The sequence below is a fragment of the Eretmochelys imbricata genome, chromosome 1 (assembly GCF_965152235.1).
Source record: "Eretmochelys imbricata isolate rEreImb1 chromosome 1, rEreImb1.hap1, whole genome shotgun sequence".
Classification (NCBI taxonomy): domain Eukaryota; kingdom Metazoa; phylum Chordata; order Testudines; family Cheloniidae; genus Eretmochelys; species Eretmochelys imbricata.
The window spans coordinates 335,371,689-335,394,016 of NC_135572.1; the positions used below are offsets into that span (position 1 = coordinate 335,371,689).

The window sequence follows — 22,328 nt, forward strand, 5'->3', positions numbered from 1 at the left end:
TTGTTTACATTTGCAGGAGATAATGCTGCCCACTTCTTGTTTACAATGTCACCTGAAAGTGAGAACAGGTATTCGCATGGCACTGTTGTAGATGGCGTTGCAAGATATTTACGTGCCAGATGCACTAAAGATTCATATGTCCCTTCATACTTCCACCACCATTTCAGAGGACATGCATCCATGCCAATGATGGGTTCTGCTCGATAACTGTCCAAAACCATGCAGACCAACACATGTTCATTTTTATCATCGGAGTCAGATGCCACTGGCAGAAGGTTAATTTTTCTTTTTTTGGTGGTTCGGGTTCTGTAATTTCCTCATCAGAGTGTTGCTCTTTTAAGACTTCTGAAAGCATGCTCCACACCCCGTCCTTCTCAGATTTTGGAAGGCACTTCAGATTCTTAAACCTCTGGTCGAGTGCTGTAGTTACCTTTAGAAATCTCACCTTGGTACCTTCTTTGCATTTTGTCAAATCTGCCATAGAAGCATTCTTAAAACGAACAACATACTGTGTCATCATCTGAGACTGCTATAACATGAAATATATGGTAGAATGTGGGTAAAACCCAGCGCAGGAGACATACAATTCTTCCCCCAAGGAGTTCTGTCACAAATTGAATTAACACATGGAAGCATGTCCTCTGGAATGGTGGTTGAAGCATGAAGGGGCATATGAATGTTTAGCATATCTGACATGTAAATACCTTGCAATGCCGGCTACAAAAATCACAAGCGAACGTCTGTTCTCACTTTCTGATGACATTGTAAATAAAAAGCGGGCAGCATTATCTCCTGCAAATGTAAACAGACTTGTTTTTGTCTGAGCAATTGGCTGAACAAGAATTAGGACTGAGTGGACTTGTAGGCTTTAAAGCAGAGGTGGCCAAATTACGGTCCTGAGGGCTGTCCGGCCTGGCCCCTGAGCTACCAGTCGGGGAGGCTAGCCCTCAGCCCTGTCCCTCCTTCCCCTGCAGCCTCAGCGCACCGCACCAACCGCGCTCTGGCCCGCCGCTCCCGGTGGGCAGCGTGACTGTGAGCTCCTGCTGCTCTGAGCGGCATGGTAAGGGGGCGGGGAGCAGGGGGGTTGGATAAGGGGCAGGGAGTCCTGGGGGGCAGTCAAGGAGTGGGGCGGTTGGACTGGGCGGGGGTCCTGGGGGAGCTGTCAGGGAGTGGAGGTGTGGATAGGGGTCGGGGCACTCAGGGGACAGGGAGCAAGGGGCAGTTGGATAGAGGACGGGGTCCCGGGGGGGGGGGCGGTTAGGGGAGGGGGTGGTTGGATGGGGCGGAGTTTCTGGGGGGGTCAGGGGATGGGGAACAAGGGGCAGTTGGATAGACATGGGAGTCCTGGGGGGGGGGCTGTCAGGGGGCAGGGGTGTGGATAGGGGTTGGGGCAGTCAGGGGACAGGGATGGGTGGGTAGGGGGTGGGATCCCGGGGGGCAATTAGGGCGGGAGTCCCGGGAGGTGGTGGTCAGGGGACAAGGAGCAGAGGGGATTGGATGGGTCGGGGGTTCTGAGGGGGGCAGTCAGGGGGTAGGAAGTGGGAGTGGGCCAGGCTGTTTGGGGAGGCACAGCGTTCCTACCCGGCCCTCTATACAGTTTTGGAACCCCGATGTGGCCCTCGGGCCAAAAAGTTTGCCCATCCCTGCTCTAATGTTTTATATTGTTTTGTTTTTAAGTGCAGTTATGTAACCAAAAAAAAATCTACATTTGTAAGTTGTGCTGTCATGATAAAGAGATTGCATCATGGTACTTGTATGAGGTAAATTGAATAATACTATTTCTTTTGTTTATCACTTTTACAGTGCAAATATTTGTAATAAAAATAATATAAAATGAGCATTGTACACTTTGTATTCTCTGTTGTAATTGAAATCAATATATTTGAAAGTGTAGGAAAAACATCCAAAATATTTAATAAATTTCTATTGTTTAAACCTGCGATTAATCACGATTAATTTTTTTGAGTTAATCGCATGAGTTAACTGCAATTAATCGACAGCCCTAATTGAGAGTAATTTCTATAGTACCTTATTGAGTTAATACTTCTAGGACTCTTGCATAAAAGTATCTCTTGGGATTCCGAAGGCAGCAATGTATGAACAATATAGAACAAACCCTTCCTAGAGTTAGTAGGAGTTGAACGTTAGACTGTCATCAGAAGGGTAATTTTGACCATGTAGATTTGCAATGAAGTCTTGGATTTGACCTTGACAAGGGGAGGTAACCAATGCCCGGGTGGGTGCTGAATAGACGTTACCAGTCATCGTCCAGCAGAGGAGTTACAAGTCAATGACTCACTCACAGAAGACACACTGAGGTATTGCTTCACTTTGTGACTCAGCAATGCTCACCAGACATGCCTGGACTTGTTCTCCAAGCACATGGACTAAGGGTATAAAACAGAACACAGTGGCCACATGCTTGGCCTTTTCTCCTCCCCCCACCTACGCTGCAAGCAACAAGAATGCTCAGAAGACTGAAGACCAACAGAGTAGACTGGCCCAGGTTTCAAGGGTGAAACCTGTGTACCATGACCTGCAATATTCAGTGGGGTGAGAGAAACTGCTTAATCTAAGGGCTAGTCTACACTGGCAATGTTAAAGCGCTGCTGTGGCCGTGCTTTAACATGGCTTGTGTAGTCGCGGCAGAGCTCTCTCCCAGGGCTCTAAAAAAACCGCCTCCTCAAGGAGCATAGCTACCAGCGTTGGCGCAATGTCTACACTGGCGCTTTACAGCACTGAAACTTGCTGCACTCGGGGGTGTTTTTTCACACCCCTGAGCGAGAAAGTTGCAGCGCTGTAAAGCGCCAGTGTAGACAAGCCCTCTATGATACCCAGTCTCATAGTGTTGAGAGTTTAGACTGCGTGCTTATGTTTTATTTTATTTTTGGTAACCACTCTAACTTTTTGCCTAATACTTATAATCACTTAAAGTCTATCTTTTGTAATCCGTAAACTTGGCTTTTATCCTGTTTATCTTTACCAGTGAGTTTGCCTGAAGTGTTTGGTAAATCTGCTCAGGTTTTCAAAGGCTGGTGATATATCCACTTTCCATTGATGAAGTGGTGAACCAATTAATAACTGCTCATCTTGAGCAGTGCAAGACGGTATATTCCTGAGGTACAAGGCTGGAGCTGTAGGGATTTGGCTGGTGCCTTTCTCTATGTGATTGATGAGTGGCTCTGGGAGCATTCATGCAATCTAGCTGGGCGTGGGGCTCCACATGCGGTTGTGCTGAGTGATAACAGTGCTTGGAGGGGTTTGCTGCTTGACACGAGCAAGGCAGTGTGAGAGACAGCCCAGGCTGGAGAGTTAAGGGGGCACAGCGGTCCCACAGTCCCAGACAGCACCCCGGGGATCCCGTCACACCCTCACTGTCTTGATTTACAAAAAAACACTATGTTGTTCTACATTAATAGTTCAAAACACCATTTCCATCTGGACCAAAGCACTGAAATCAATCCATTTTATGGAAGAGGACCCATCAGGCCTTGCCCTTTTTGACTGATAATCCCATATGGGACTGGTTCCAGCCACTTTCTTTCGTTAGGTTGTTTCACATCTCAGGGACAGTCTTGTGTTTAACGTTGAGGCCCTTATTTGTAAAATGGGGGTAATACTGCTTGGCTACCTTTTTAGAAAGTGCTTTGAGTTGTATGATAAGTGCTAGTATTAGTATGTATCTTGTTAGTGTACACTTGGATATTTTTTTTCTTTAGCATGTTAGGGTTCATGAGCAATGTCCAGGGTTTGCGTAAGCAGTGGCAGTCCGACTGAGAGATGTGAGACTGTGTTTCCAGAAGCTAATTGACTAATAATTTCCATCACATCCACTTAATGTCCATTCTTAGCATTGGTTCTAACCAAGGTTTTCCCCTCAAATTGCGCCCTCTCTTTCTCTTTTCAGCACTTTTTTCAAATGGGTGCATGCGCCCTAAATAATTCGTACCCTTCTAAACCAGTTTACATATGTGCTTTTAGGTAATAGTAGGTACTGGAGTTTCAGCTGGAATGAATCTGTCCAACACATATGAAGTGGATATTGTTGGGGATATCCCTAAAGGGTAAGGACAGTGAATGGAGTATATCCTTATTCAAGCTATACTCTTTTTTTCAATGTGGCGGGTATATTGTTATAGTAACTCTTTATCATTTCATCTTCTAGATTACTTGCTCCAAAAGTACCTGATATAAATCTCCTCTCAGCAGTGTTTGTAGACGCATTAGCAATAGCAATTGTTGGCTTTTCCATGGCTGTATCAATGGCCAAAATCTTTGCACTTAAACATGGCTACACTATTGATGGAAATCAGGTAACCTAGCTTTGGATTTTTTTTTATATGTTGGCCTATGAAAATGTAAACCCCAAGAACCTGATCTAATGCCAGCGTCAGTCAGTGGTAGTCGTTACACTTAATTCAGCGGACATTAGATCAAGCCTTTAATGATCTATTACCCAGTTATCTGAAAAATCACCTCTCATGTTCTGTTCTATTCTGCATAGGTTCTTATATTGTGCTTGTCACTGTAGCGTCTGAAGCACTTTTCAGTAGTGCATTACTAATGTGGCTAACATCTGTCCTTTGTTCTGTAATCCCTTCTGAGCCATATGTCTCATTGACGGGGATAAGATCATCCCTCTGACTCCAGCCTCTGTATGCTTGGTAATTGGGTCAAAGTGGCATAAAGGGACCCTAAAAGCCCCAGTCCCTAGTACAGGCCCTCTAGAAGACAACAGTGTAAGGTCATCGTCTGAGGCCCGCCTCACATGCTGTGGGAATGAGAGGGATGTGTCGGGGACAGGGCCACAGCACTGCATAATTTCTGGGCAGTGCTGAGCCCCAGACAGTAGCCCAGGGAGGTTGCTGTAACTTAAGTCCCCAGGGCTGTCTAAATTACACTGGGGTCTCTCCAGCCATAGAAAATCCCAGGATTAGGAGAGCACAGGGTGGCTTTAAGCTGCTTTAAGCCTTGTCTACACTACAGAGTTTTGTCTACAAAAGTTATGTTGACACTCAAAAAGTGCTATAATAAAAATTGGTATTGCATATTCACACTCACTCCCTCTGTCAGCAGAGCGTGTCCACACTTGGGGTCCTAGCATCAACAGTATGAGCAGTGCAGCGTGGATACCTATCCCACAGTCTAGCTCAACACCTTCTGCTGCTAGATCTTGTGGGAAGGCAGAGCGGATCATGGCACATCTTGGGACCAGGCTCAGTGTCCCGTGATGCATTGCTTTCTGTCCCAGCATTCCATGGGCTTCTGCCTTTCTTTCGTGGCATTTTTCAACAGCCCTTTGCTGTGCACACCAGCATCTTTGTAAGAAGGGATAGATCTCTCACTGTCATGAACACATCATGGATGGCAGTGCAGTTAATCACAACGTTCCTAACTGAAGAAGACTCCCAGTTGCCTGACATGCTGTGTGATCTGGATAGGAGCAACTTTTTAGATTGCTTTTGGCATTCACAGAACAGTTGCAGAGGGTAGACTGTCACTTTGGGGCTCAGGAAACAAGCACTGAATGGTGGGATCGTATCGTCATGCAAGTGGAAGATGATGAGCAGTGGCTACAGAATTTTCGGATGCCGAAAGCCATCTTCTTGAAACTGTGTGCGGAGCTCGCCCCAGCACTGCAGCGCAAGGACAACAGAATGAGAGTTGCCCTATTGGTAGAGAACCATGTGGCAATTGCTGTGTGGAAGATGGCAACTCCAGGCTACTACCAGTCAGTCACGAATCAATTTGGAGTCAGGAAATCTACCGTTGGGCCTGCAATAATGCAAGCATGCAGGGCAATTAATTGCATCCTGCTATGAAGGACCATGACTCTTGGAAATGTGCATGAAATAGTAAACGTTTTGGCAGAAATGGGCGTCCCTAACTGTGGAGGGGTGATAGATGTCACACACATTCCAATTTGGCCCCAAACCACCTTGTGACAGAGTACATCAATAGGAAGGGGTGCTTCTCCATGGTGTTGGAGGCGTTTGTGGATCAGCATGGGCATTTCACTGACATCAACGTGGGGTGGTCTGGGAAGGTGCGTGACACGCATCTTCAGGAACACCGGCCTGTATAGAAAGCTACAAATGGGGACTTTCTTTCCAGACCAGTGGAGGATGTTGAAATGCCCATAGTGATCCTGGAAGACCCGATGTACCCCTTACAGTTGTAGCTCATGAAACCTTACACAGGAAACCTGGATAGCAGTAAGGAGCAGTTCAGCAACATGCTGAGTAGGTGCCGGATGACAGTGGAATGTGCCTTTGGCAGATTAGAGGGCTGCTGGCGATGCCTTTATGGCAGGTTAGACCTCAATGCGGGCAATAATACCCATGGTCATAGCTGCATGTTGTACGTTGCATAATGTTTGTGAAGCTAAGGGTGAAAGGTTTGCTCAGGGGTGGAGTGTTGACTCAGACCGCTTGGCTGCTGATTTGGAGCAGCCAGATACCAGAGCTATCAGAGGAGTCTAGTCGGGGGCCAATTCAAATCAGGAAGTCTTTGAGGCAACACTTTGAAAATGAGAACCAGTAATGCATAGCTCTGTGATTGGTGCTGCTATGTTACGTTACATGTAGTTTTCCTAGGAAGCAATGGTGACATTTGAGGCCTTACATTCCAGTAAGCAAATGATGAAACTGCCTGTGTATGTATTGGTAGTGCCTGCTACCTCAATTTGTAGGAAACAAATTAAAGATGATGCTGGAAAGTTTCCTACAATGGGGGAAGGAACAAAGCCGCTCTGCCAAGGAATCTTCAGCAGAGGATTACCGAGTACCTCCAGGAAACTTTCCTGGAGATCTAGCTAGAGGATTCCCATGAGATCTCAGCATGCATCAACGCCCTGTTCCACTGTAATGAATAGCTACACAGGGAAATGTCCAGCACACAAAAACACAGCCAGCCTCCCACATTTCTGTACCCTGAACCCACCCTCACATGACACAAACCGCAGCCACTTTTCCTCTCCTGCTTCTTGCTCGCTGGAGAGCAACTGCTGAGGCTGGCTAGACACCTCTGGAGTGGAGGACAGTTCCTGGCTTCCTGCCCCACCGGTTGATCCTGCCAGGAGCTCCACATCATTGTCTAACTCCACCTCTTCATCAATGACTTTGTCCTCCGGGTTTGATCCTCTTTCCAGTGCCTCCAGGCCCGCTGAAGTATCCAAGGGGCTCTTGGCGATGGAGTTGGTGTCGCCACCAAGAATAGCATCCAGCTCCTTATAGAACTGGCAGGTCTTAGGTGCAGCACCAGAGCGAGGGTTTACCTCCCTCACCTTATGGTACGCCTGCCTCAGCTCCTTTATCTTCGCTCTGCACTGCAGCATGTCCCAACCATAGCCCTTTTTGCACAGTCCTTGAGAAATCTGCCGAGAGGTATCAAAATTCCTATGGCTCAAGCACAGCTGGGACTGCACAGCCTCCTCTTCCCATATACTGAGCAGCTCCGCAGTGGTCCAAGCAGGAGAGCGTTTGCTGCGATAACGTGCCGCGATCACCTGGGAAGATGCGATGAGACCTCTCCACGCGCAGCCAGCAGGAAATGGAATTTCAGAAATTCCTGGGCCTTCGAAGTGGGAGGGGCGGATGGTGGTTTACCTGGCTGCAGAGAAGTGGAGTTCAAACTGCTGACCAGAGCAGTCGTGATTGGCATTGTGGGAACCTCCTAGAGGCCAGTTAAAGCAATAAAATCAAGCGTGGTGTCTTCACTGTTATTTTGTGGACAAAAATTTTGCGCAAAAAGCCTTATGTCTCTCGTTGAGGTGGTTTTACTTTGTCACCAAAATAGGGCATTTTTTGCTTTCAAAAGTCGCATTGCAGTGTGTACGCATCCACTGTTTTGTCAACAAAAGGCAGCTTTTTGTTGAACAAACTTTGTAGTGGAGACAAGGCTTTAGGATCATCTCCCCCTGAGCTGCAAGTTCAGTGCTGAGCCCCTTAGAGACGCAGCACAGAATCTCACCCAGGTTATCATCTGTCTGCTCTCCCTTGCTGTCAGTTCCTTACGGTAAAATCTTTGGAACTGGCAGGAGAGTGCTGTTAGTAGAGGTGTCCTGTGTCTCACTGTGACCGTTCCCCAGGTGAAATTCTGGCCCCATTTGAGTCGGTGGGAGTTTTGCCACTGACTTCAGTGGGACTAGGATTCCACCGCTCCAGAGCACAATACCAGGCTTCTGTATTTGGTCAGGTCTTTGCCCTTCACCATGGTAGGCCTTGTCCTGCACCTATTGAAGTCAATGTGAGTTTCACTACTGACTTTGGGAGCATGATTAAGCCCATCAGTTTGTGGTTTTATGGTTTTCTTCTTTCACCCAGAGAGACCGTGGCCCAAATTCTGGGCTGGTGTTACTGGGCACAGTTCCTTTGTCTTCTGTGGAGCTACATCCGTTTACACCAGCGGAAGATCTAGCCCCATAAATCTTATTCACGTTTTGTATGTCATGTTAACAGCTCCCTGGTGAAGCAGTGTGCCTTATATATACATTTGCTTTTATTTTTCAAATATTATTTATACACACACACACAATAATTGCTTCACCCACCACAGAAATGCAGCCATCTCTGGGATAACACATGACAACTGTTTTTTTTAACTACACACAACAGGGCAAACTAACTAGGGTAGAGGAAGATGTTGCATATAATTTGAATACTAGAATCATAAAGTTAACCCCAAGTTAAGCCTGAAAATGGACAATTTTATATAATTCTGTGTTTTACATTTCAGAATTCAACCCATGAATCGTTGCTGTGGAAAGACGGGGAAACAGTCCCTCCACACCACCAAATACTATGTTTAATGTATGATTCAATATGAGCCAACTAGTGTGTGCACTGCTAGCACAGGAGATAATGCCCTGTTGGAAATTATGTAAATTAGAAGCAGCTGTTAAAGTAATATGTAGAAGTAGCCGACATCTCTATTTGTAGAATTGTTCTGCATGATTCTTTTGATTTCTCATCTGAAACAGGAACTTATTGCCTTGGGAATATGTAATTCTGCAGGATCCTTCTTCCAAACCTTCTCGATCACTTGCTCAATGTCTCGGAGTCTTGTTCAGGAGAGCACTGGAGGGAAAACTCAGGTGTGTCTATCCAAATGTTTAGGCCAGGGAATATTTACTTTCTGGAACTGCAGATTTTGGAGCCTGTTGCTTGATGAGATTTCCAGGTCTTCTGGCCTCTGGTTGGTCCAGAGACAGTGAACAGCATTTCTCATGGTATTGTAGTCTAGCCAAGGCCAAAGTAGAAGCACAGAGGATGTATCAATATGAAACTAATGGAGCTGGAATGAGGGATCAGAAAATCACTGAACCTCCAGTATTTCAGAAAGCGCAATGCAGGCCAACCAGTAACGTTTGCATTCTGTCTTGTTGCCTTCAGCAGTTTTTATTCTTCAGAAATGTGATTTCTTGTACCTTTTTGTTCAGATTGCAGGTACGCTGTCCTCAATCATGGTTCTGTTAGTCATTGTGGCTATTGGTTACCTCTTTGAACCACTACCTCAGGTATGGGAACTTTGCCTTTGGATATTGTGTGTATGGGCAAAAGTCAACTAGCTTTGCTTAACTATCACAAAATCTGTATCTAAATGAATTAACATCTTAGGGCCCAATCCTAAAAAGTGCTGAATGCCCTTAACACCCACTGAGGTCAACGGGACTGAGGAGGGCACTCAACGCCTTCCAGGATTGGGCCCTGGGTTGGTGGGCTTTTGGAGTTTTTTTAAGTTAACTTAGAAAGCAGAGTATAGCGAAGGAGTCAGAGCACTCCTCTTGTGTTTAATACTAGCCATGTTAGAAGTTTTGTTCCTTCTGAGAAATGAAAATAAGATCACCCTAAATATGTACACTGTGTACGGAACTAAGAATTCTTGAATGGGATGTTAAGGGAGAAAGAGGTTATTGAAATCGATCAGCGGGGAGGGAAGTGATGATTAGCACACAAATTTATACTGTATTTGCTTCTTTTATTCTCTTGGATAATTGTATCTATGTTTCTGTTGTAATGTATGCAAGATAATATGCAATCCCTAAAGCTTTAATAGGCACAGTATCTTAATGTGTAGTCTGAAAAGTTGTGGTTTAAAGGGAATGTGCATTTAACAGGCTTGCAGGTTAGTTCCCATCAATAGTATAAAGTGCATAAACATGGCCATTTTAATGATGCCTTGGAAAGCTATTTCTGAGTGACATAGTTTTCAAGGGTAAAATAAAAATGTCATAAAATTTGTTCCTAGACTGTGCTAGCTGCGATCGTAATGGTGAATCTGAAAGGAATGTTTAAACAGTTTGGAGATATAACACATTTCTGGAGAACCAGTAAGATCGAACTGGTAAGTGAAAATGCTATCATAGTGTAAATTAATTCCTTTTTTTCCTACTTTTTTTTAAGCAACAGTTCAACATTCCCCAAGAATCTACAAAAGAGTGGAAGCTTTCCAGGCAATTATAAGTGTATTGTTGTATCAGATGAAGAAGTTACAGTACAAAGGTCCAGCTACGCTAGGAAAATGACCTGTTGCTGACAATAGTTGTGAACAGCAGATTCCTGCTCAGCTAGTGTTGAAAGTAGTTTGGTTGCAGGTGGAAGCAGGACTGTTTTTCAGTAATGTTATAGAAAACATGCTAGAGGTCGGCTGAACGTGCAAAAGCCTTTGGATCCTACAGATGTCCCTAAGTAACATGAAAAACAAATCCCCTTGTGCTCTCCTCCTTTACTGCCAAGGAATGGTTAGCCTGACAGTGGGCCCAGGCCAAGAGTGACATAAACATAGAATATCAGGGTTGGAAGGGACCTCAGGAGGTCATCTGGTCCAACCCGCTGCTCAAAGCAGGACCAATCCCCAATTTTTGCCCCAGATCCCAAATGGCCCCCTCAAGGATTGAACTCACAACCCTGGGTTTAGCAGGCCAATGCTCAAACCACTGAGCTATCCCTCCCCCTGAAGAGGCATCACTTACTCTTTGTGATTCCATGGTAGCAGGTTAAGTTGTTACCTGGTTCACTGTTGGGGCTTGCAGCAACAGCTGCTGGGGTAGTGCCCCACTTGTCTATCGAGGGAGTTGAAAATGTGCGCAAGACCTTTTGAACCATAGAAATGCCCACAGACACTGGTTACCTGCTGGGCAGTAGCTGGGGCTGCAAGACTGGGTAGCAACCACTATTGTATATACGGAGTAACCCTGGGGTTGAGACTCCTGAAGTCACCTGGACAAGGCCTTCACCCATGGAACCACATCTGACCTTCACTGCCACATGAGACCTGAGAAACTGTTGAGCCCTGGTCCTGCTGGCTCAAACATGCCACTGGGCCTCTGTATGTAGAGGCGCAGGCCCTACCATCCTCCAAATAGCAGGAACTCCCTTTTTTCCATAACAAGCTGCAAGCCTGCTGTGCCTTGTTTAATCTCCCCAGTCCCTCTGCACTTTCCTGATTCCCTCCCACTCAGATAGCACCATAATTCATCACCTCTTGAGGGCTTCACTGAGATGCCTGTACTGAGTTCTTGTGCCCATTCTGCTACCTGGGTGTGTTTAGGGTTGCTAACCCTCCAGAATTGTCCTAGAGTCTCCTGGAATAAAAGATTCATCTTTAATTAAAGATAATGTCATGTGATGAAACTTCCAGGAATTCATCCAGCCAAATTTGGTAACCCTAGGTGTGTTGGATGATACCAAACATCAGCACTACTGGTATTTTGCTGTGTAATCAATGTATGGTGAGTCTTCTGCTCAATATAATGATAATATACAATCAGGCTACTTGTAATTCCCCTTGCACTGTTTGTCTTTACAGGACCAGCTTCATAGGAGGTTGAATCTCTAACACATAGTAAAACATGTTCTACAGTTAATGCTCTTTTTACAACTCACATGTCAAATTATAAAACACTCCAGCGTATCTGTCTCAGAGGGTATTGCCTTGCAGTATATCAAGGAGAAATGTTACAATGTGATCTCCCCTTGAACTGTGGTAGTGTATATATGTGGGCCTGAGCCATGTTAACAAAAAAAAAACTGGATGCATTTTAATATGTAGCTTTTGTTTGATGTTTAGGCCATCTGGATTGTAGCTTTTGTGGCCTCTGCTCTCCTGGGACTAGACTATGGCTTGCTTACTGCTGTGGCGTTTGCAATGATAACCATTATTTACAGAACACAAAGGTCAGACTTTTTTCTCCTCTTTCTCAGAATCAGGGCTTTGTGGTGAGTTTTTGTTCCCTTTTTAAAAGGGAATGAAATAAACAGAAGTCCCATTTCATGAGTACAGTAGAATCTGCTTAATTGGGTTATCCAGGGGGTGTCCCAGTGTCCCAATTCAGGGCCCAGTTCTGTTGCTTCAACCACAGAATGTACATAAAAGACAGCAGGTAAAGTCTATAAATTCTGTTCTAAATGAAACTCCAGGAATATGCAGATTCTCTTTCATTTTTAATCTGTATTTGATCATTTTTTATTAAAGCCCTAGAGCTCAGAATTTCAAACTTGTTTAATGCCTGTCAAGTGCATTACTGTTAAGTGGAATTTATGCTAAGACTGGCCCAATTAAGCAGAAGTCACTGTCATGTGTTAGCATTTGATGGGAGATGTCCCAGTGGGGGCAATGTTGGGTCAATTCTAATCCAATGTTAGGTCAATTCTGAACCCACATAATATACAGTTAATTCTCTAGGAGCTGAGTGTTCAGCATCTTACAGAATCAGGCTCTTCCCTCTGAGAAGCAGGATGCTTCTTTGAAACTGTGGCCCACGTTCTCTGCTGGTGTGAGCTGGCATAGCTCCATTGTAGTCAATGAAGCTGTGTCAACTTACACCAGAAGAGAATTTGGCCCTGTAGCTTTTGCTGGGCAGTTGCAGCAGTTGGCCCACCCAGCTTTTGCCCATCAGTTGGTGGTCATCAAACAGGCCGGATATTTTCCAAATGCCCTTTTTATTAAAACAGACTTTGTTTGATTCATGGCTTAATCACCACATGGCATCGCTACTATGTTCTTGCTGTAAACTTCCTCAAAGCGTGTTTTAATTAGTCTGTACAGACACTGTGCTAACGTATAGTAGCCATATCTGGTGTAGGTTCAAAGCTGTTTTTTAATGTGCGTTCTTCTCAAGTCTGTGAACTGTAATATTGAGACCTTATGCATCCATTTCTCTCCAGTCCACAGTACAGAATCCTGGGTCAAATTCCCAACACAGACATTTACTGTGACGTGGAAGAGTATGAAGAGGTAGGAATGTGTTTTCCTGTATTAAGTTGTTATTAAATTGCTGTTATAGAGCATAGTCAGATTCCTGGAATGGCTGAACATTCTTAATTCTGTAATTGTATGCATAGTGGTGAAAGCCTCCTGCGGTGAAACTAGCCGCTCTTACATTCTTCTATGCTAGGGTTACACTGTGGGGAAGCAAACTTACTTTGCTTTAATCATTTTGTTTCAGATTTTAGTGTTTTTATAATAAATATGCATGTTCCCATGTGGATGGTGGGTTTGTATTGCAGGGTATTGCATGACAAGTTCTGGTGCAAAGACCACCTATAATTGATTGCTTAGTTTAAGATGCTAGGGTTTATAAAAGTACCATTACTAATACCAGAACTGTGTATGAACCCATTCAGGGTGAGCTCCACGAGTCGCTTTAGCTATATTAATGAAAACCTACAGAACCAAAGACCTAATTTAGTCTATTTTTAGTAGAGCTGGGCAAGTGGGTCACAATGGAGAACTTTATTCTATGAACTCCACCTCTCTCTTTTCCAGTTATCCATGACCAGCCTTATTTTCACAAACATATTTATTATTTGATGAATAATTTCTGTGAGCATAACGTCACTCTCTGGCTTACTCTCAAGGCTGTTTTGTATCTGCTGTTCATGCTGTATGAAGTCACCGAAGTTGCATGGTATTCCTTCTGCTCTTGGGGAATGCCTCCCAAACTCACAAGGAGCTTTCAAGGTGGTTGCACAAACGCTCCTGGAGCTAGTCCTTGTGCATTATTTATGTATTTGCACAAGTGCTAGCATCACTTTTTTTGTTTCCTTTTCATAAACATGTTTAGGAACACCATTTTGTTGGCAAGAAGGGGATATAAATTCACTGTTTTGTATTCAAACACTGGCCAGGAATTTTTGCAATCTTTGCCCTGTTCTCATCAGGGGAGCTGCTTTTGAAAGGTCCATATGCCCAGATCACTAAGTGGCTGTCTTTCTTACAAATCTGCATTGAACAGAATGATGCTGGAATCCTAAAGCATTGTTCCCACCAGAAGTTGTTCTGCTTTGAACAGAGTGACGACAAGATGTCTGTGGGTATGCTGACACCCACACAGACTAGAGCAGTCCCATATCACTGCTGTACTAAATGTCTTGGGTATTCCCTCCCCCAGGGTCTCTAACTCTGTTGTAAGCGTGTGCTTGGGCAGCGTATGGCATGCCAGACCTCTGCTTTGGGCCAGAGCATTTCAGTTTAAAGTGTCGGAGAGTCTTCTATTAGTGGGTCTGCATATTCCCATTATGGGTAACTTGTCACCTGGTGCTACCTAACTGCTTCGTCAAGCATTGCCCATTAGAGCACACATACATCCCCCTCCTCCTCTTCCCTCAAGCGATTCCAAATATTCTGACTTTAGTATTGTTTTTAGTACAAAGTAGTTTTTAAATCTAGGTAGTTCAGTCTATCTTGTAAGGTTGGTTCTGTGTAATGGGGAACCAAAGAAGAGGCTGGGTTTTCAGAGATGTGCTTTGTGCCCAACTGTCTTCCTGGCATCAGAGAACCATTTGAGACACCTTAGGTGCTTGGGATAAGGCCATGCTCCTGGGAGTTCTATTTGCCAGAGTGTTCTGTCCTGCCCAGAGCGTACTAGGAGAAACAGAACGGACTGTAGATACTTCTAGGCTGTCTAATGGTTCCAAGACTAGGATCTTTATCGGTGCTGGCTCCTTCTGTTAAAGCTGTCAAGGCTTCAGTGGCACTGTTCGTGAAAAAAGGCCAGCTGCCTACTAAGAAACTTAGAGCCATGTCAGCACCAGATGTATCTGTTCTGGAGAACACTGTTAGCAGTGCCAGATATCAGACTATTTGGATCTATCCAATTCTGACATGGCCTCTGCAGTTCTGTCTCTGAAACCCAAGTCAGTTCTGTTTTCCCCTTTGAAGACCAGAGGTGCAGAGCAGAGTATTTCTCTGAATCCAGTACTCCCCAAGTCTGTGGGGCCAGCTCCTTCCTCTTGTTTCAGGACCATCCTCAAGTCCAAAGAACCACTGAGCTATGCCATTCAGATCAAAAAATACCCCCTCATATAACCTCCCCTCAGAACATTAAGAAGCGTTGCAGGGAGTTGTGGGTTACGTGTGCTCTAACATGCACTGTTTGGAGAAGATTCTACCATTAGGCAGCACCAAACGGCACTTTATCCATAAGTGGGAATATGCAGGGTCACCTCAAAGAATGGTTACAAGTGAGTAACCTTCATTTCAGGGGCCTGTGTAAACAGTTGTAAATCTGCTTTCAAGGGGATTTTATTAACAATATCAGCGCAGTAACCAGACTGGGGGAAGGAAGTGTTTCTGTAGGAACAGTTAAAAACAAAAGTGCTTAAAACTGTACAAATCTGAGATCAGGTTACTGTGTTTTCCATTTTTGTCACTGAGGACATCATAAAGCAGGTCAGAAATAAAAAATTATTGGAAAAGTATTGATAAAATCAGTATGGAGGAAAAAGAGAAGCATTTCTAGAACTGCATGATTTCCTTATATTAAATAATACCTAGCATTCATAGGAACATCAGATTTAATTCGTTTTTAAATTATTTTCTTTCATTGTTAAAAATATAAATGCAAATATTATGCGATATTGATCTCACTCAATATTTTATTGTATGATGACTATGGGAAGGTCCTTCTAATTTACTTTCCATACAGTAGTAGGTGGGAGTATATTTCCCTTTGTTTGCAGCATGCTATGACCATCATTCACTCTGTTTCATGGCTGTTCTAGAGACAACAATGCCATTGGTATGGGTATCATTCCGTGACGTCCACATGTGCAGTGGGAAGTTGGCTTATGTTGTGTATTCTGTGGTTCGGGCAATGGATATTTGTGATCAGTCTTGTGACCGTGTATGTGGCAGAAATATAAATGTGTGCTTTTCTTCCAGAATAAATAGCACATGTATTATAATGTTTCTTTCCTTAGGTGAAAGAATATCCTGGAATAAAAATATTCCAGGCCAATGCCTCCCTCTATTTTGCCAATAGTGAATTGTACACAAGTGCCCTGAAGAAAAAGGTGAGTAAAATCAATTCCTTAGTATTCTCTCCCCTCTTGAATTAGTGAATTGGTCTCTGAAAAGCTTTAAGGTTAATCCTTTTGTGCATCATCTTTCAGCTCCATTGGTAAAGCCTCTTCCGTCCTTATACGAATTGTGGGGTGAATATGAAATGTACTTATTGTTTGATTCTGTGAAGGGCACTGCATACAAATTACCTACATATACACATTACTTCACCCACCACCAACATGCCATCATATTTGGTGGTCAGGGGTTTAGCACCAGTAACATGTATGTCTAGGGGACAAGACTGCATTGGCAGGGAATGACACACATACTAATCTCTCAAACATTTTTCTGTAGCTTCCCTGATGAATCTTGTACAGTTGAGGTGGGTGGTGTTTGTTTTCACGAAGCAAATGGCATTGACGATTTATATCCGAAAGCATTTCCCCCCCCTATAAATCTCTCACTCAATCAGTGTTTCTACTGAAACTGTCACTATTTGATTTAGAAAAGAATTGTGGTTCAAATTTCCACCTCATCATTGTATTAACATGCTGATTCCAAAGATTACTGCTTCTTTCTTTGTACATTTCCCCTTTAAGGAAAGCTGTATAGTGTAATCTTATGTTATAGTATGTTAAGGTGATGAATTTGACCTTTGAATAAGTAACATGATAGTCCTAACAAGTTGAACCTCCTTTGATTATGCCTTGCCTTATGTGGTAGACTGGAGTTGATCCATGTGCTGTATTGGCAGCAAAGAAAAAAGCCGAGAAAAGGCATGCCAAGGAACTTCAGCAGACAAATGAACACAGGGAGAAAGCAGTCTTGAAGCATGTGAGTGCCAGAGTAAATTCTTGCCTGATTTTTCTTTTTTTCCCCATCTAGCAAACTAGCTTATTGTATTGGCTCTTTATGCAGCGTTCGTACAAGAAAGTTACTTGAAAGAGGAAGGCTTAGAAATGTGTGTTGTGCAGCACAGACCGTTTTTGTTAGAAAATGACATCAAAAAAGGGAATGTCACTCAGAAGACTTGTTTTAGAGAATTGTCTAAAACAAGGCTTAGTGAGATCTAGCCATGCTGGATAAGACCGAAGATCCATCTGGTCCAGTCTCCTGTCTGACAATGGCCAGAGGCTTTAGAGGAAGGTGTAGAAATTTCACAGTAGGCATATTTGGAGTTATCTGACCTAATGTGGACTAATCTGAAATTAACTCAAAGTAATAATCCTGTTAAATATAAATATTTCCATTTCTGCACACAAGAACAACTTATTGATTTGGTTAACAGAAAAAGGGGGATCTGCTGAAAAGCAGAGTGTGATGACAAGGACTATCTGAAACTTGTGCACATTTATGTGCCTATTCTCTGTGGGAGCTGTTAGATGCTCAGTGCTTTTGAAAATCAGGCAGGTGCCTAACTATGGGATCAAGAGCCTACTTGTAGGCTCTTATTTTTCAAGATTTTGGTCCAAGGGATTTTTATTCTTGAATACGTATGTTACAGCAGAATGAGCTGCTCGTGGCTCTGCTAGGCCAGTCTGGTTATTTCCATTGCCAGAGAGAGGCGAAAATGCTGATGTAAGTTTTTGAATGCAAACGGTAATTCACAGCAAGGTCATGTCGTAGATCTACTTGAACTTGCTACATAAAATTGGCGCATATGGAGAAGTGGGGGGAGGGCTAGGTCTAAGTTCAGGTATAAATCCTGTGAACATAAAAATGTGGGGGCGTGGGAGGGTGGTTTGAAGCCATAAACCTTATTGGAGGCTGAACGAAGCTTGTGGAAAAATCGTTATTGTAAATGTACGTATTTGTCATTAAGCTCTTGGGTTTTATCTTCTCCTATAGACTAGTGACATGGAAACAAGCGTAAAACACGAGGTAATAAATGATGAGCTTCCCCTAAATGGAAAATCTGCAGATGCTAATGCACAAGACACATCTCCTGATGAACTTGAACACTTTATGGAGCCAATGACAAATGTTCACTGTATAATTTTGGACTTTACACCAGTGAACTTTGTGGATTCAGTTGGAGCAAAAACGTTAAAATCAGTAAGTGGTATCTTTCACATTCCCTCCACCAAAATACATGTCATGTTTTTATAGGACACTAAGAGGGCCAATCAAGATGATCTTACATCAGACTCTAATTATGACAGGTTTTAACTTTCACCTTTGATGCTAAGTTCTTGCTGCTATACTGGGGAACGTGTAATCACTTTGTGCAACTCTCAAGTCAAGTTAAGCTACTGTGTGTGTGTGTGTGTAAAACCTATAGGGATGGAAGAGGCAGAAGATTAATGCTGTGCAAGAGCCATTTTAAAAGAGAAATAACCATTAAGCAGCTGAACGGCTTTTTAAAAAATGCATTATGTATATTGTCTTATACCAATGAAATTGTGATATGTACAAAGGTATTTCTACAGATTAAACCTCCATTTAAACTTCTGCAGGTTATAGAAGAATATAAAGAAGTTGGTGTTTTTGTGCGTATAGCCGGCTGCAGTGGTAAGTTGTAGAGTTTTGGGGGGATTTGAGTGGGGTTGGCATCCATCCATGGATTTCGTATTGCCAGCCATCACTGTAGGGTCTGAGCGCCTTCCACATTTTAAAGAAAAAATTGGTTTGAGAGGAGAATCAGGCCCTAGTCCACCAGGCCATGACTGGTGCCAGAGTAAAACCCTGATTTAGCAAGTTCTTCAGAGGCTTGATCCTGCTGCCACTGACTTGAATAGCCCTAAACATGTGACTTCACTGGGACACCTCATATATGCTTCAAGTTAGGAGCATGCTTAAGTACCTTGCTGAATCGGGCCTAACTCACTCTGTTATAGTCAGTTAGTGGAGTCACACCATCGTGTGAGGAGAATCAGGTGCCAGAATGTTTTCTGACATTTGGAAGTTTATCATTGTCCCCTGAGACTGATCATCAGTATATTATGACGGGATGAAGATGTGCTAGTATACACACAAATACATCTTTAACTAGAAATCTTGCTCAGCTGTACATTTAAATCTTGTGTATTTTGCCTGTAGCATTATTTGGCTTGCATCTTTTTGTCTCAAATCTGTCTTGAACAGGAAAACTTGAGGTTGGGAAAGCTACAGGCTATCTCCCTCCCCCTTAGTTAATCAATACAAGGCATGAGATACATGTATCTCCTGGCGATAGTTTAATATATTTGCTTTACAGGCCCTGTTATGGATGATCTGACTCGACTTAATTTTTTTGAAAAATCCACCACCAGAGATTTGCTGTTTCACAGTGTTCACGATGCTGTTCTCTCCTGCCAGCTGAAGGTTGGGTCTGTTCCACAAACTGCCTCAGACCTCTTTGTTACTACTTCACAAACACACATGGAGAACTGAAATCTGCATAATTCCATGAGAAAGCGAGACTCTACGAACACTTAATTTGCACAGTATAAACAGAGCATAAGACTATGCACCTCTACGGGTATACTCTATAGAGATGGGATAGTTTATTTGCTACAGGAATAATGAACAAAGTTTGCCGCCTTAATATTTTTGAACTGTGCTCTTCCTTACCTGAATCCAGGTGTAACTTAAACCAACATGCAGACATTTTAGTTGTATGTTGTTGAAAATAATGTATTTTGCTGCGGACAGGATATTAGAGCATTCTGATGGGGGTGGGGTAAGTTTTTAGAAACATGGCATTAGAGGATATTGCGCTAAGCTGTGTATTAGTTCACTTTGGATAAAATATTGAAACACCTGTAGTAAAAGTAATGGACAAATTGATATGTTGCACACTGTTTCCAGCAAAGTGGGATCTTGCAGAAAATGCCTTTTCTGCAATTGCCAATGCAATGCAGTGTACCACTGTCTAAAAGGGTTTTCTTAAACTGCTGCCAGTGTGTATATAGGCATAGTTGTGAACAAGAAATCTACTAGCTGGATTTGTGACATTTCATGCTGCTGTCATTAACTGCTGTTTTCTTGAGCTGGATGGTACAGACCAGGTTCCTATTTTTATATTTAACCTGTCTCAACAGTGACCACTTGGTTCTCAAAATGTTCTCCCCATTTTGGCTGAATTTCAAACCAAACATAATTAGTATATTACAGTTCCTACTAAACCATTCCAGTGCTACAGTTGAGTCACACCTACTAGAAAATAGCAAAGAATTACCAAGTCGTAAATGATTGAGAATAATCTGGTTAAATGGGGTGTGACCAGACTGTCTTGAGACAGATGAACCTTCTGCAGTCCCTTTTTAAACTGCTACAGGCAGGTAGTCAAGGCCCAATACATAATTAAATGTGGAAGAAGAGACCTATTCAGTCATCTACACCTTCCTGCTCCCCATGCAGGCTTGTCCCTGATCCTGCTTTTAAATGCTTTTATAACATGAAGTTTTGCAAAACCTAGTATGTATACTTAAATCGATGAAAACTTGTTCAGATTTAAATATTCCGTGACGCCAATGGCAACCCTCCTAAGGCACTGATGTTACTTAAAGTGAAACTCCCTGCTCTCTTTTCACTCTAATTTTAATTGCTGTAGCTGAAGTGAAAATTGTAAACCTAGCAGAAAGAACCTGCCTTGACCCAGCTTTTGTATTTTTAGAGCTAGACTCAAGCATTGTTGAAACTCTTGCACAAAGTTTCTGATTTAAGGACAGTCAAGTTTTCAGTTTTTCCTTAACCATAAAATGACCCTTCATTTAGTTCCATCATAACAAAAGTTCTGTGCTCTAGGGCAATACCAAGTACGGTTAGGTCTGTATTTAGTTGGCTTTATACATGAGCCATGCGGAGGTAAGTGCCTTGCCTCTGATCCAGCTGGCAACACAGATGGGCAAAATTTGGCATCGGGAATGAAGCCATGACTGGAAATTAAAAGGATTAAGTGAATGTACTTAATGTATCACAGGAGCATTTTAGTGCCAGGGTAGATTTTGTAGTTTTAATCTAGCAACCATCCTTTTGTATCAACATGCAGTATATTTTTTTAGCTGTACAGTTTCTTCAGTTAATGTCAAAATTGTCTGTCTTCAACATCCCAAATAAAGAGGGGTTCAATGACTTGTTTTTCTTAATCCTGCAGCAGTGCGTTAGGAGATACACATAAAGAATCTTTATCATGGCCATGGTTCCAAAAGTGACTAGTGACTTTAGGTGCCTTGCTCTAACAGGGGTCCTGCTATCAGTGGGCAGGAGCTCAAGAACTTTCTGAAGGTTTAACAGGTGCCATGTTGGGTGTTCAAATCTCTATAATCATGTTGGACAATCTGAACCAGAAATTTAAGAAGCCATAAAGCTTAGCTATAACTCTTCTGAAAGGATGCAGTAGGAACATAACCTAAGCTCTTCTAAAACATCTGTCCTAAATAATGGACTGAGAAAACCACTCACTTTAAAAAAGGATGACTACCATGGTGCTGATGTGCCACTGGGAAGGGGAGAAGCTCCGGGGGAGGGGGGGGTTGCCCTATACAGAGTCCTTGTGAAAGGGTAGAAGGAGCCTCACTGTTGACTCTCCTAGCAACCCAAGAATGTTTTCAAGGAATCCTCTTCCACGGGCCTGAGCAGTTCGTTTACATCCTCTTTGCACAAGTAACACTGTGATCTTTCCCTACTGTCAAAGCCTGGTATAGCTTTTCCCTGCACATGTCACTGTTTAAGCAGTCTGTAGCTTTCCTGAAGAGGGAAACATCCTGAGTGGAATAGTATTGGAGACCAGTTGGCTGTAATTGCTCTTGGAGAGCAGCTGTGTGAGGATATGCCCTCCCTCAGAGGAGTACTGATTCCCTCTGCCTGGAGCCCTGACTTCTTCCCACTCCATATCCCCAACCCACATTTTTATTCAGCTTGCTCTTTGAGTGCTGGTTCAAGCAAGAAGGGACAAGGTATGGGCAGACCACATTTACTTTGTCTAGTGCCAGAAAGAGCCTGAGCTGCCCTGTTTAAAGTCCTCTGTTAGCCATACACCTGCTCTGAGGCAGTGTCCTGACACCCTGCCCCCACCCACCCACCCACCCACCGGCAGGAGCTAGGGATAATGACTGCTT

General features: G+C 43.4%; 1 protein-coding gene across 5 annotated transcripts in view; it reads left to right on the forward strand.

The window, feature by feature from the left end:
• Positions 1 to 21,342, forward strand: part of SLC26A5 (solute carrier family 26 member 5) — a 43,605-nt gene extending 22,263 nt beyond the window's left edge. For 4 of the 5 annotated variants that reach the window (XM_077835808.1, XM_077835817.1, XM_077835843.1 and 1 more), the window contains 12 exons: positions 3,982 to 4,064; positions 4,166 to 4,313; positions 8,981 to 9,094; positions 9,440 to 9,517; positions 10,249 to 10,344; positions 12,070 to 12,176; positions 13,167 to 13,236; positions 16,203 to 16,295; positions 17,011 to 17,121; positions 18,136 to 18,342; positions 18,744 to 18,798; positions 19,484 to 21,342. In XM_077835808.1, the coding sequence (XP_077691934.1) occupies positions 3,982 to 4,064; positions 4,166 to 4,313; positions 8,981 to 9,094; positions 9,440 to 9,517; positions 10,249 to 10,344; positions 12,070 to 12,176; positions 13,167 to 13,236; positions 16,203 to 16,295; positions 17,011 to 17,121; positions 18,136 to 18,342; positions 18,744 to 18,798; positions 19,484 to 19,659 (1,338 nt within the window). In that variant the 3' untranslated portion in view covers positions 19,660 to 21,342. The remainder of the gene's footprint in view (positions 1 to 3,981; positions 4,065 to 4,165; positions 4,314 to 8,980; positions 9,095 to 9,439; positions 9,518 to 10,248; positions 10,345 to 12,069; positions 12,177 to 13,166; positions 13,237 to 16,202; positions 16,296 to 17,010; positions 17,122 to 18,135; positions 18,343 to 18,743; positions 18,799 to 19,483) is intronic. The other variant, XM_077835826.1, reaches the window with a different exon arrangement.
• The last annotated feature ends 986 nt before the right edge of the window (positions 21,343 to 22,328 follow it).